Source organism: Oxyura jamaicensis, chromosome 5 (assembly GCF_011077185.1).
Source record: "Oxyura jamaicensis isolate SHBP4307 breed ruddy duck chromosome 5, BPBGC_Ojam_1.0, whole genome shotgun sequence".
NCBI lineage: Eukaryota > Metazoa > Chordata > Aves > Anseriformes > Anatidae > Oxyura > Oxyura jamaicensis.
Window position 1 is genome coordinate 17,758,315 of NC_048897.1, and position 12,051 is coordinate 17,770,365.

Below are 12,051 nucleotides of genomic sequence, written 5' to 3' on the forward strand. Positions count from 1 at the left end.
TGTATTTTATACTTCAAATGTGTTGCAATTTTGTGTTGATGGTGCATTGAGGTTATATTTAATAGAGTAGCATGCCCTGGTCTTTGCAAGTCGCTCAGTGCTCTTTGGGTGGGCTTTGTAGTCTGTTCTGGGGAGTGACATCCTGACCCCAGAGTGACAAGAGCTTATGTGTATTGGTAACTTGTGCCCAGGGGCTGCAAATGGGCTCTTGGCAGTTTGTTGGGAAGAGATGTGTACAGGTACATGGGACTTTGCTTATGCTGCTATTTGCTGCTTATTTATGGAGAAACTTTTTGACCATGAGGTCAGTCAGTTATTGGGGAAGGTTGTCCTAAACACTTCAGGTAAGAGAGCAAATATTCATTTCCCAGAAACTTATTTTAAAGAACTCAATGGAGACATTAATCTCACAGTGTTTTTACGTAAAACTCCAAAGTCTCCATCAGAAAGGCCAGGAAGAAAGTTGATATATCTGGTGTTTTTTAGGTCTGAGAGTCACTAAGTTGTAGCTGTTGTACTGGCTGTAATGCCTTGCTGTTTCTAGAAAGGTACTACATAATATTGGCTAGTTTTATGTTTTGCTAAAAGGCACTTCTTTTTTCTGGTCATTCTGCCTGGAAGGTCTTAGTTCAAGGCAGGGAGCTTTCCGCTTCCACAAACTTTCATAGGTTATTACTTATTCTCTGACATGACAGCTTAGCTCAATCTAATAGCAATGCTGAAAAAAGTGACCAGAATTGAGGCTGGTCTTCTAAGATATGCTGCTGTTTTCTCTATATTCTACTATGGAATAAAAAGCTGTAACAGTGCAGACAGTGTCCACCATTTATTGTCAGAATGTGGATGCTGGGACAAGTAGATGGAATGACCATTCTCATTCTTGAAATTAAAATTGTTGTCAGCTTTGTTAGGAATTCAGTTCAACTCTAGCTAGCCAATTAACTGAAAAGATACCAAACTTGTTTAGAAATTCTGAAAATAATGCATTCTGTTTACTGTCTAGCTATATTTATTGCTTGTGGAAAAACATGAGATGCAAATTTCTGTGAACTAATGCTCAGAACAGTGAGCGATTTCCACCCAATGGGCCTCTGCCTTGGTTGCAGAGAACATGTTCTGTGCAGTTTTGGGGTTTATGACAAATGGGATTTAGATCTTAAAGAACTTGGAACCTGCATGTACTGTATAAATTATACTGCAATCTTAGTAAGATTGTGGTGTGTCCTTTGAAATCAGTTTGTGTAATGGTCTTCTTTGTGATATGGATGCCTATTAATTAACTGTGCAAATGCAAAGACAAGATCCTGTCTGTGGAAGTTGCTCAGGACAAGCTTTGATGTAGTAAGTAATGTATCGAATGAATGAGATTGAGGCTATTGTGTTGAAACTGCTTATTCAGAATAGCTAGATTAAAATACAACACTGTGCTTGAATGTTAAAGCTAAAGAATAATGATTTAAGAGTTTTTCTAAAACGGCTTTTAACATTCTGGGCTTTAATGAAAGGGGCTGAAATAAATAGCGTCAAGCTAACCAGTAAGATGTGTGTCCAGGTATCATCCACCAGATGTCGTTCTTCTCAAGCACATGAGCTGGGGGATATGGATACTTAAAATAGAGACAATTAAGTACTTTCCATGTCTGTTCTCAAAAATAAAATCTCCATGGGGGTGGGAGAGGGAAATGTACAGTGCTCAGATTGTAACTATGGGTTTCTAAAATTAAATGATTGGACCCATTTTAAGGACCTAGATAAAACTGCCTTGTGTTCATAGGCACAGAACTTCTTTCCACTGACTTCAGGAGAATTTGCAGGCATTCAGCATTTCTAAATGTATGCCTTTGTGTCCCCGATTTTATGTATACAGGTCAATTTAAAGTGTTGACCTCTCATCAGTAAATTGTTTAATTTTACATTGATGTGAGTTTTTTTCTTTTTAAAGCATAGATTCTGAATATAAAAGTATTTGATAACAAATGATAAATGTTCCACTTCGTCTGACTTCTTTTGGTGTTATCACAAGTTATCTGATACACTTCCTTAGTCAACCATGGTAGTAAACAGTTGTATGCTTAATAATTTTAATTCAAGGTTTTGAAGGGTCATGAATTTACTAAAAAGGTAATGGAAAATATTTAGTTACGAAATCACACATTAAATCTGTCAGTGAAGCTGCCATTTAAACTGTTTAGTTGCATCATTTTATATGTCAGTTGTACCTGGGCTATCTGAATGGATGGATGTTGTGGCCACAAGGCCAGGCTGGACGGGGCTTTGGGCAACCTGGTCTAGTGGGAGGTGTTCCTGCCTGTGGCAGGGGGGCTGGAACTGGGTGATCTTTAAGGTATCTTCCAACTCGAATCATTCTGTAATTCTGTTGTAGCTGCCTGCTAGTTGGAACAGGCAGCCTCAGTCACTTTGTGACACAATGCTGATATTTTTGCAATGTTCTAAAAGTATGTTTTCGTAAGATTTTATAAGCTCTTTTTTCAAAGTGGGAACCAGCACAATGGGAACGGCTTCAGTGTAGAAGTCTCTACAATCCAGATGACCTTGTTCTTGTTTTTAAAGATAGGTTCTGTGAAAATATTTTTACTTGTGCAGGTATACCTGACATATATGTACTGCTTGCATAAGTGTTTGCTGGTGAATTGGGGTTCTCTGCAGTCTGACTTCTTGTAATGGACCTTGTAATGGATCTTCTGTTTGTTGTCATCTTGTTGAATTTCTGCGTTGACATGAGAACTGCTTTCTGATTTCAATACAAAGTAAAGGTGGAAGGGAAGATGGTCTGGATTGTAGAGTACATTTATTTAAATGAAATTAATACTTAGATATAATTAAAAGAGGAGAATACTTAGCAGTTGAACTGAACATCTTATGCAAAATTGAAAGAACTTTTTCAGTACTGTAACTGAAGAACATTCAGTAATGTAAACTTTCCAGTTTCCTTCTGCTGGAGATATGCTGTCTTTTTGTGTATGGGCATATGATGTCTTTCCAAAGTGTACCATTGGCACTAGCTGGCATCACTGGGAATACAATCTAAATGTTCTGACTTCCAGTATTTCAGTCTGACTACTAAATTGTGCTTCTCCTTTGAAAAAGATTTCCATTATTACATGATATCTACTTATCATTCAGAGGATTGCTTTGTTTGTTCTGTGAATATTAGATGTGTTATTACCCCACATTATTTCTTTTTCAGTGTAATGCCTTTTGTTTTTTTGATAGGTTGGTTGAGATAGCAGGAAACAGATTCCCTACTTATTTTGACTCTGATGAAAAGCTGTTTTGCATGACCCGTGGCATTCATCTGTATCGAGAGCTGACCTGTGACAGTGTACTGAAGAGGTATTCTTTCCCAGAACTTAAAAGGAGAAAAATAAAAAAAAAACATAATTTGGCTAGATTGTCTATGATATTTTATATCAAAGTTTTATGAAGAGTAATTCATTTCTTTGAAGATTTTATGTTGGTAAAAGCATTGTTCCCAACAAAGTAGAACTTCTACAGAAAGACTGGCATTGCTTTTTTACATTTCATGGTTCTTGACTAATCTACTTGATGTTTTATGGTTTGGGATAGAAAATTCCTATATAATCTGATCACTATAAGCCTTTAAATGGGAGTATTTGTGTAACAGGTCTTGTCTTGGTTTGTGGAGAGACCGTAGTGTAAGAGTTGCATATACCATGAAACAGAAAGGAGATACTGCTCCTCCAGAGTGCTGTTTGCTTCTGGGAAGACTGGGACCCCTGCAGTAGTGGGAAGGAGGAATTGTTTCAGAGTCATCTGCCTGAAGGCTGTTTTTGACAATATTGTTTTGTTGTACTTTATGTTAATTTGTGAATACACATTGTAACGAAAGCGAATGAAGGTGTATTTCAGGATCTTCTTGTATAGTTTAAATTAGTGGAAGAATTCTTCTAAAACTTTTTATCTACTGGAGCTTTATCAGAGAAGAGCAGTTATTAGCATATTATTGATATGATATTGATATATAGGCTTGGCATACCATCTTTGGAGCTATATGGAAGGAGCTCTGACTTCCTGCATATATAGACACTAGGGATTTTGATGTTGACAGTAGGATGCTGCTACTGTAAGCAAAGGCACAGTCTCAATGTCTGCTTAATTTGCTGTCTGTGCCATTCAGGGTTTGTGCTAACTAGTCTTCCAGACCTTTCTTCTGGAGGGACCTGCCTTGGGTTATGTGGCCTATTGGAGCCTGAGATTACTTTCCAGCTCTCTTTAATGCATGCAGGTGTTATTGGGGGTGGGCTGTGAGGGAGAAAGAGGGGCTGACTCTTAGCTTATTGAGGTAAATCTTTTCTTTAAACAATTTCAGGATTATAAAACAGTTGTATTGTATAAATAGTTATAAGTGACTTTTTGGTTTTTGCTTTTTTAGGATTAAGTCTTTGGAAGAAGAAATTATTTCAAAGAAGGTTAAACTCATAATAATTGACTCTGTTGCTTCAGTTGTCAGAAAGGAGTTTGACACAAAGCTCCAAGGCAATCTGGCAGAGAGAAGTAACTTTTTGGCTAGAGGAGCATCACTATTGAAGTATTTGGCAGAGGAGTTCTCAATACCAGTAAGTTCTTCTTCCTTTCTTAAATTTCTGCTTTATAGAATCAAGTAAGAAAATCCAAGAAGAACGAAAATGACAAGATGAAAAAACAGGTAAAAAAAATCCTTATCAGAAATATTAAAGCAGGTATCATCTGGAAAAGAGTTGCAGGACAGGAAAAAGTGACTGTTCCACTTGGTGTTTTTTATGGTGTTTTTTCTTCATATTTATTCTGGACTTCAAATGAGGATTTCCATGATTGTCTTTCCAGCTGTATTTCAGTGCTTTGCTGTTCAGTTTTCTTAAATATCATATTTTGTTTTGCCCATAAAATACAACAGAAGAACAAAAGAAGTGCAGGGACCGAGTGAAACTGATTAAAAAGTGTATTAGAAGATGTAAGCTCCATGAATATGTGTGGATGGGGGGTTTCCTTCATGTTGTGATCAATGATGGGTATCAGAAGCAGAAGTCAGAAGATATCATTGAGACTCAGCTGTAGGAAATATTTCCTAGTATGAGTACAGTACTAATCACTCAAGTGAAAGAGAGAAACTGTGGCAAGAACTCCAGTCAGACTGGTCAGATCTTGCACTGAGGTCATGGTGGCTATTATACCTGAAATATACATGCTAGAGATGTTGAATTAACTGACTTAGCTGAAGAGGAATAGATTTCCATCTGTCAGGTAATTTGTAAAGATCCTTTATAGGGAAAATTAAACCCTGCATGTATGCCTTTAAAGTTCTGGTACAAAAGATAGTGTCCTAGTTAGTGCACCCAGAAATGTTTGTAGTGCCTAAAAAGGTCAGGAAAGAATTGTATGAGTAAGAATGTACACTTCTGTATTTTAGGAAAATATGATACAGTCCTTTGAAAAAGGAAATGGGTTTTATGGGAAGATACTGTTCTCCCAATTTTCTTCTCCTTTTGACGCCCCTGCCCTCTTCACCTTCTGTCTTCATTAAAGTGGTGAGGTTGAGCTGGATTGGAGCCTCTGACAGCTCAAGCTGCTCTTCTGCTTACAGACAGAGACTGCTATTTACAGAGGTTTTAGAGTTGGATAGTGTTAAGTAGTATGCAATTATGATTCTATTTCATCCTACCTAAGAAGAAAACAAAGGCTGAATGTTTAAATGTTTCCATTATGTTAAAGCAAATGTGTTTGCTTAAAGCATTTGTTATGGCTGGTGTGCTGCTTGTGTTCTTGTTTCTCCTTATGAATGCTTTGGTAAGGAGTTTTGAAATTTTGGCCAAGAATATGTGCTCCTAGCCACAACTGTCTTTTTGAATTGGTCCATAAGGCGATTTAAATAAAATTTTTAAAGATCTGTGCAATATTCTAGAAAGGCCTTGGCTAGAGACTGGGGTTCCCATGAGCACAGATCCCTAGGCAATGTTGTCTATGTGTAAGGTGCAAAATCCAGCTGCGGTGTGTTATGCATCTGCAAGCGTTGATACATACATAGAGGTAAGTCTGCTATTGCATACCTTGCATTAACCTCTGGTATTTGAGGTTAGAGAGTATCTGAAGTTCTTATTGTAAAGAACTGTGTTGGGATTTTTTTTCGCATGCTCTTCCTTTTGTATCTGTAATCTACATACTTGGGACTAAAAACATTACTAAGGTTGCAAAGTGATTTAGATCATTAATAAATGTTTCATGGCAGGGCTAGTGCAACTAAATATGGAATTGGACAACAAGTAGGGGGCCTGATTTGGAGACTCTGAAAAAGATGTGGGGTTAATGACTGATAGGGCTTGAACTTGAAGTAAACCTTTTTAGCTGGTGAGAAACTGAGTAGGTGAACCAGGAAACTGGAAATGGTGACAAAGTAGGCTCTGGAGGCTAGATAGACTTGAAAATGAATGGGAGTAGGGGGCAGGAATTTCAATAACTAAAACTAAGATGCTTATTTTGTTTAGATTAGCTAAGGAAATGTTAAGGATTTTTTCATTCATCAATATGTACCTACTTGAAAAAGAGGTGTTTGACAGAAAAGCATCCTTCTTTTCAGCTGACAAAGGTGTAGTACAGTTCTGTGGTTGGAACCTGAATTAAGCAAGTTCAGACTTCAAATAAGGGGTGTGTTCTTAATGGAGTAATTAATAATTGGAGTAAGTTACTAAACTTAAGCAGATACTTGTCACTAAGTATTTTTAAAGGGACTTCCCCTCCATTTCCTAAAAAGGAAATGTATTCAAATAGGATTAAACTTGGGAAAACCTCTACTACTATGTTATGCTGGAGTTCAAATAAGTTTAATGTTCTTTGTCCTGGCATTGTAAACTACCTAGCTATGAATAATTGTGTGTTCATGTTGTCTGGGTATTGAGTTGGGCTTGCAAAAGTGACTAACGTTCATAGCTTCTACTCAATTCAAAAGGAGCTGTTTCAAACCCAAGGAGCTCTATATGGTATGAAGTATTCAGGGAGCGGGGGCAACAGATCTCAGCTGTCTCAAAACTGATGATCATCACTCAGTAGTCTCTCTGCACCTCTGTTTTTGCTTTGTGAAATGGGAATAACAGCTGTTTGGTCATGAGGATGCTGAAGATAAGCTCGTTACCATTCAGGAAGCACGTATGCTGTGTTCTTGAGCAATATATAGGTGTCCATTGGAAAGTAGTACTCCCCATCTCCGCTGTAAAAAAATCTTAACTGTGTGTAGTCATTGAAACTCTAATCCACCTTTTGAGACGAATAAAAATGTTACAACACATTCACTGCATGTGTCACCATCTTAGCCGCTGAATGAAACAAAATGAAACTTGTGATCATAAATTTCTGCTTCACTTACTGGTTTTTGAATCTTTTTAATGTATCAGCAACACAGGTTGTTTCTTGAGAAATGAGATATATGATGCCTGATTTCCCGTTTTGATCCATACTTCATCCTAACTTGGCAGTAAACCTGGTTCCATCCCAGGTTCTTTAAGTGATGCCAGGACAAGAGGCAACACAAGGTTTTGATCACTTCCAGACGATTGCTGACAGGCCACCTGGCAGCTGTACTGCTGACTGAACGGCTGCGGAAGCTTTTTCCACCATGGGAATTATGTGGCAGTGTCCCTTTTCACCCTTCCCTGCACACAGCTGTGATGAAGAAGTACTTTTCTTTTGGGTTTGGTTGAAATGAGCCAGTCAGCCCAAAAATGATTCTTAGAAACTGAGAAAGACAGTTTGACTGTAAGTCAAACAAAAAGCCCTGTAGTTTTGAAATTCAGTGAAGATGTAAACCTGTATGAAACATCTGTATGTTTCAGAACAAGCTGTGCTTGTGTTTAGAATCTGAATGTTCTCTGTTATAATGTCTATTGATACGGTCTACCAGATGACATCTTTAAACAGCACTCCTCAGTCCTGTATGGTTCTTGTCTATTTTCCTGAGACCCTTAGTATTCCTAAAAGGAACAGAAAGCAAAATACATTTTGGATAGTCTTTCTCCTCTTCTTCCATATTCATAGGAATCTATTTATTATTAGTAAGTGCTATTCAGTAAAAGTCATTCAATGTTCATGCTGGTTGAAAGAGAAGTGTTGCTGAATCCATTTTAGTAAAGAGCTAAAAACTGAATACCAGTATGACTAGAGTTGTTCTGGAGATTTACCTGTTTAGTGTATAAAAATTCGTATTTATAGAATCTGGTCTTCTAGTTGTTAGTAGTTGATAAAATGTGTGAAGCTGGCTAGACATCTCTGTGGAAAAGCACTCCAAAAGTGGCACTTGCAAAACCAAACTGCTTTAACTGTTCTTTTAAATATCAAATTGAGACTGAAGGTGAAACTGGCTTTGTAAATCCAGAAGGCTGATCAAATTACAATGCTGGCTATCCTTCATACTTTTGTCGGGGTTGTGACCTTAGATCTGTGATGAGAAACTTTATTTATGATAAACAACACCCTGGCTATTGTTACTAGCAGCAAATATATCATAGTATCTATCTTTCCTTTTTTATGCTGTCTTTGAAAATATGAAATAGAAACCTCTCCTAATAGAAGCCTTTCCTCCTAAGCTCATTTGTGATTTTATAGTGCAAATTAAAGACAAACTTTGACTATTCTGTAATGCTTTTAATTGCTGTGCTAAGTTAACAGTAGTCAAGAAGGCCATAATTTCCACAGGTAATATTTTTTTTTCCCTTTGATGTGACATGCTTTAGTTTAAAAACTACAAAAAAAACGCTTTATCGATATTAATAATATGACGGCACTTAAAGCTGTTGTAGTCAATTTCTTTTCACATTGAGTTCTCACATTTGTCATTTCAGTGCTTCCTGCTTATTTATGCGTTCTGCTCTGTAAACTTTATACCCAAGGTTTTAATTTGTTTGGAAAGTCAGATGTTTAGTGGCATGTATGTTTGTTTTTAGGTTGTGCAAGTTTTTCTTCTAAAAATCAATTTAAATGCACAAACTGCTTGACATGTGCAGTGCCTTTCTGTTGTCTTTGGTTAAGTGTGTCTAATTGTATCATTTCAGCTTCCTGGAGTGAAGTTTCTTGAGATTTCGAGTGCTTCTGTTGGCAAAGAGAGAACATTCAAACTAGTAATTTTCTTTCTTTACATGCAAGTATTTCCACTGGGCATTGTCCTTGGTTCTCTTTTACTTTGTGGTTGTTGCTTGTCAGCTCCTCTGCACCTTTATCACTGGTCTGATATTTGAAAATACTAGTTTATAGAGATAAAAAAAAAATCCAGAATGGAAGATTTCTGAAGAAAACTGTGTAATGCCAGTTACTGTTGAACTGGTAATAAAATACATAGTTTAAAAGTTTAGAAATAAAACAGAAATAAAGTTTACAAATATTACAGAATTGATCTGTTACAGTATGTAACAACGCTGTATGCTGATTTTTCCAAAACTATGGAGATATATTAGACTGCCACTTTCATTTGTCTGTAGCTGGACCATAATCTGCTGAAATACAAATTTTGTTTTTATACTCTGCTATATAAAAAAACAAAACTAAAAACTATTTTCCATATCATCCTCCCAGTGTTATAGAAATAGTAATTGAATTTTCTTTGCAAGTTGTTTAAACCTAGAATAAGCAAAATTTTTCTCTACTTTGAAAGCTTAGAGCACTGCTTCCAAGCACTGCTTCCATTTTGAAGTCTTCTAAAAGGAAATACTTTAAATGTTACACCACATCGAAACATGTGTTTCTTTAATGAGGAGCTAACCTTATCAGGAGGAAAGCTTTTTGGAACTGAGTTGCCAGAATTTTACTAGCCATATTTAGGCCAGATGTGGTTCAAACAGTTTCCACTGGTAAGAATTGAGTTGAAAGTATGGATCCTTTTCTGTTGAGCTGCTGCTGTGTATGTAAAGTGTCTTGATGCCCAACTTCAAGCATAATTTCTGTTTGTGTGTATGTGTGAATCTGAATACTTCCCAACTGCCAAAAGAAACATCCTTATTTTTCTTCACAGTCATGTTTAACTGCTGGTCACTGCATTGTTAGCTAGTCCATCATCTGCATTCTGCCAAAGGTTGAGGTTTACCTGATAATATAATCCTCTTTTCAGTGTGGGGCTGCTTTTTTTTTTTTTTTTGCCATTTTTATTTTCTTTTATTTCCATATAAATGGAAAAACAAATTTTTTAAAAAAGGCCCGGGCCCCGTTTTTTTTTTTTTTTTTTTTTTTTCTCTCATGAAGCCTGGATATTTCTCTAGGGAGCAGCACAAAAGTAAAAAAAGTTTGTGACTTTTTCCTTAGAAGACTTGGAACAGTGCTGCTGAAATTACAGAGTTTTATTAAATAATTCAGCAGCTACTTGGAGAAATTGAGTTGGCCTTCTATGATCTTAATAGGATGAAAAGTGCTTTATGCTGATCGTATTTTGCACATTATCTGTAGAAACATAAATGCTTAGAACTGTGTAGATACTGCACAATTTGCTGGCTTTCATTATCTTGTATGAATTGCAGAAACATTGAGTAACCCTAACTTTATTTTAACCTATGGAAAGCAATGGTTAATTTGTTTCCTAAAACAGGAGATTTACTTCCAAGAATAACCTTCCTCTAAGAAAGAACAGTTCTTTTTGTTCTTTTTAAGGTATTTTACTCCCCTTGTTCCAAGACTGAATTGGTGTTCAACTTCCTTAAATAATGAGCTGAGTGGCATTAGAAAATTGTGTTTCTGCTAGCTGTATCATTTATAAGAATTTATTTAGCATTGGTTTCAAACTTCTCTTTTGGTGGAAAGAGAAAATATATACCTAACCTTATCCATTGTGCTTCCTCAGTCTGAGTAATGAATAGTTTATGAAATAAATCATTTTATGTTAAGGTTTCTTTTCATGTTATACCTAGCAGCATTTTCATGTCTGGAATTAAGTCTGTAGCTTTGTTCTTTTTACTAAATACTTGGGTATTATCCTTTTTCTTGCAAAAGCCTGCTTAAAATGTGTCAGAATTTCACATATATATGATCACTGCTCTTTGTAAAGTGTGGTTTGGAATGAATTTTAGTTTATGTTATTGTTTAATTAGGAAAACAAAATGCTTAAAGGGGGATTACAGACTAGAGTTCTTTCTTTGCCCTAACTAAAGCTTGGTGAGCTCACTTCTTGCTGTTGGCAGACAGTTCGTTTAAATACTGCACTCCATGGTACTGAGCAACAAATAGTTTTGATAAAAGGGAGTTAGGCCAACTGTAAAGTGCTGTTGCAGTGACAAAATGTAGAAGGCTTTTTTTTCTGGTGAGGCTGTTAAAAATTATTCTCAGAAGGCACACCTTTGTTTTGGTTTTAAATGACTATTTAAAATGTAATTATAACTATCTTCAGTACTGCTGCCATCTGTATACTTTTTAATGCATGTCTGGAGAACATACATTTCTGCAGTTTATGGCCTGACACAGTGTTCCTTTTGGACTGTCTACACTCATAAAATGTTTAATACTGCCGAGGAAAAAGAATGAGAAATGGTAGAGCAATATTTCCTGTTTTCACGTGGTGGCGAAGTATAGAAAAGGAGGTGGTTTAAAAATATACAATACTGAAATTAAATTTTCTTTTTCTTTTAAAGTAATTCCCTCCATTGCTTTTTCCATTTTACGTTATAAGTGACTTTGCCAAAAGCTATGATTCTTTACAATGCTACATATGAAATCATGCAGAAGGAAGGCACTGAGGAAGGGAGCTGAGAGGAATGAGACTTTAGTCCCAGATTTGGTTTTGGTCTGCTATATGATCATCGGCAATGCTTGTCAAAGGAGGGCAGATACTTTCTCTGATGCCTGTCTTGACTTTGAATTTCTGATGGAAATAAATTAGCAGTCTTATGTCTTCTAACCCTTGTTCTCATTATGCTTTTCTGGATTCCCTTCAGCTGGCTTACATTATCTTGAGAGTGAGGTGCTCAAAATCAGAGGTTGTATTCCAGGTGTTCATGCCTTGCAGGACATTTTTTTTTTTTTTTAATGCATCATAGTGCAATGTTTGCTCTCTTTGCAACAGCCTGATGT

The 12,051-nt window shown here is 36.4% G+C and overlaps 1 protein-coding gene across 4 annotated transcripts in view; it reads left to right on the plus strand.

The window, feature by feature from the left end:
- The window catches only part of RAD51B (RAD51 paralog B), a 412,254-nt gene that overhangs the window by 49,227 nt on the left and 350,976 nt on the right, over positions 1-12,051 (plus strand). For all 4 annotated transcript variants that reach the window (XM_035327969.1, XM_035327967.1, XM_035327968.1 and 1 more), the window contains 2 exons: positions 3,235-3,354; positions 4,415-4,598. In XM_035327969.1, the coding sequence (XP_035183860.1) occupies positions 3,235-3,354; positions 4,415-4,598 (304 nt within the window). The remainder of the gene's footprint in view (positions 1-3,234; positions 3,355-4,414; positions 4,599-12,051) is intronic.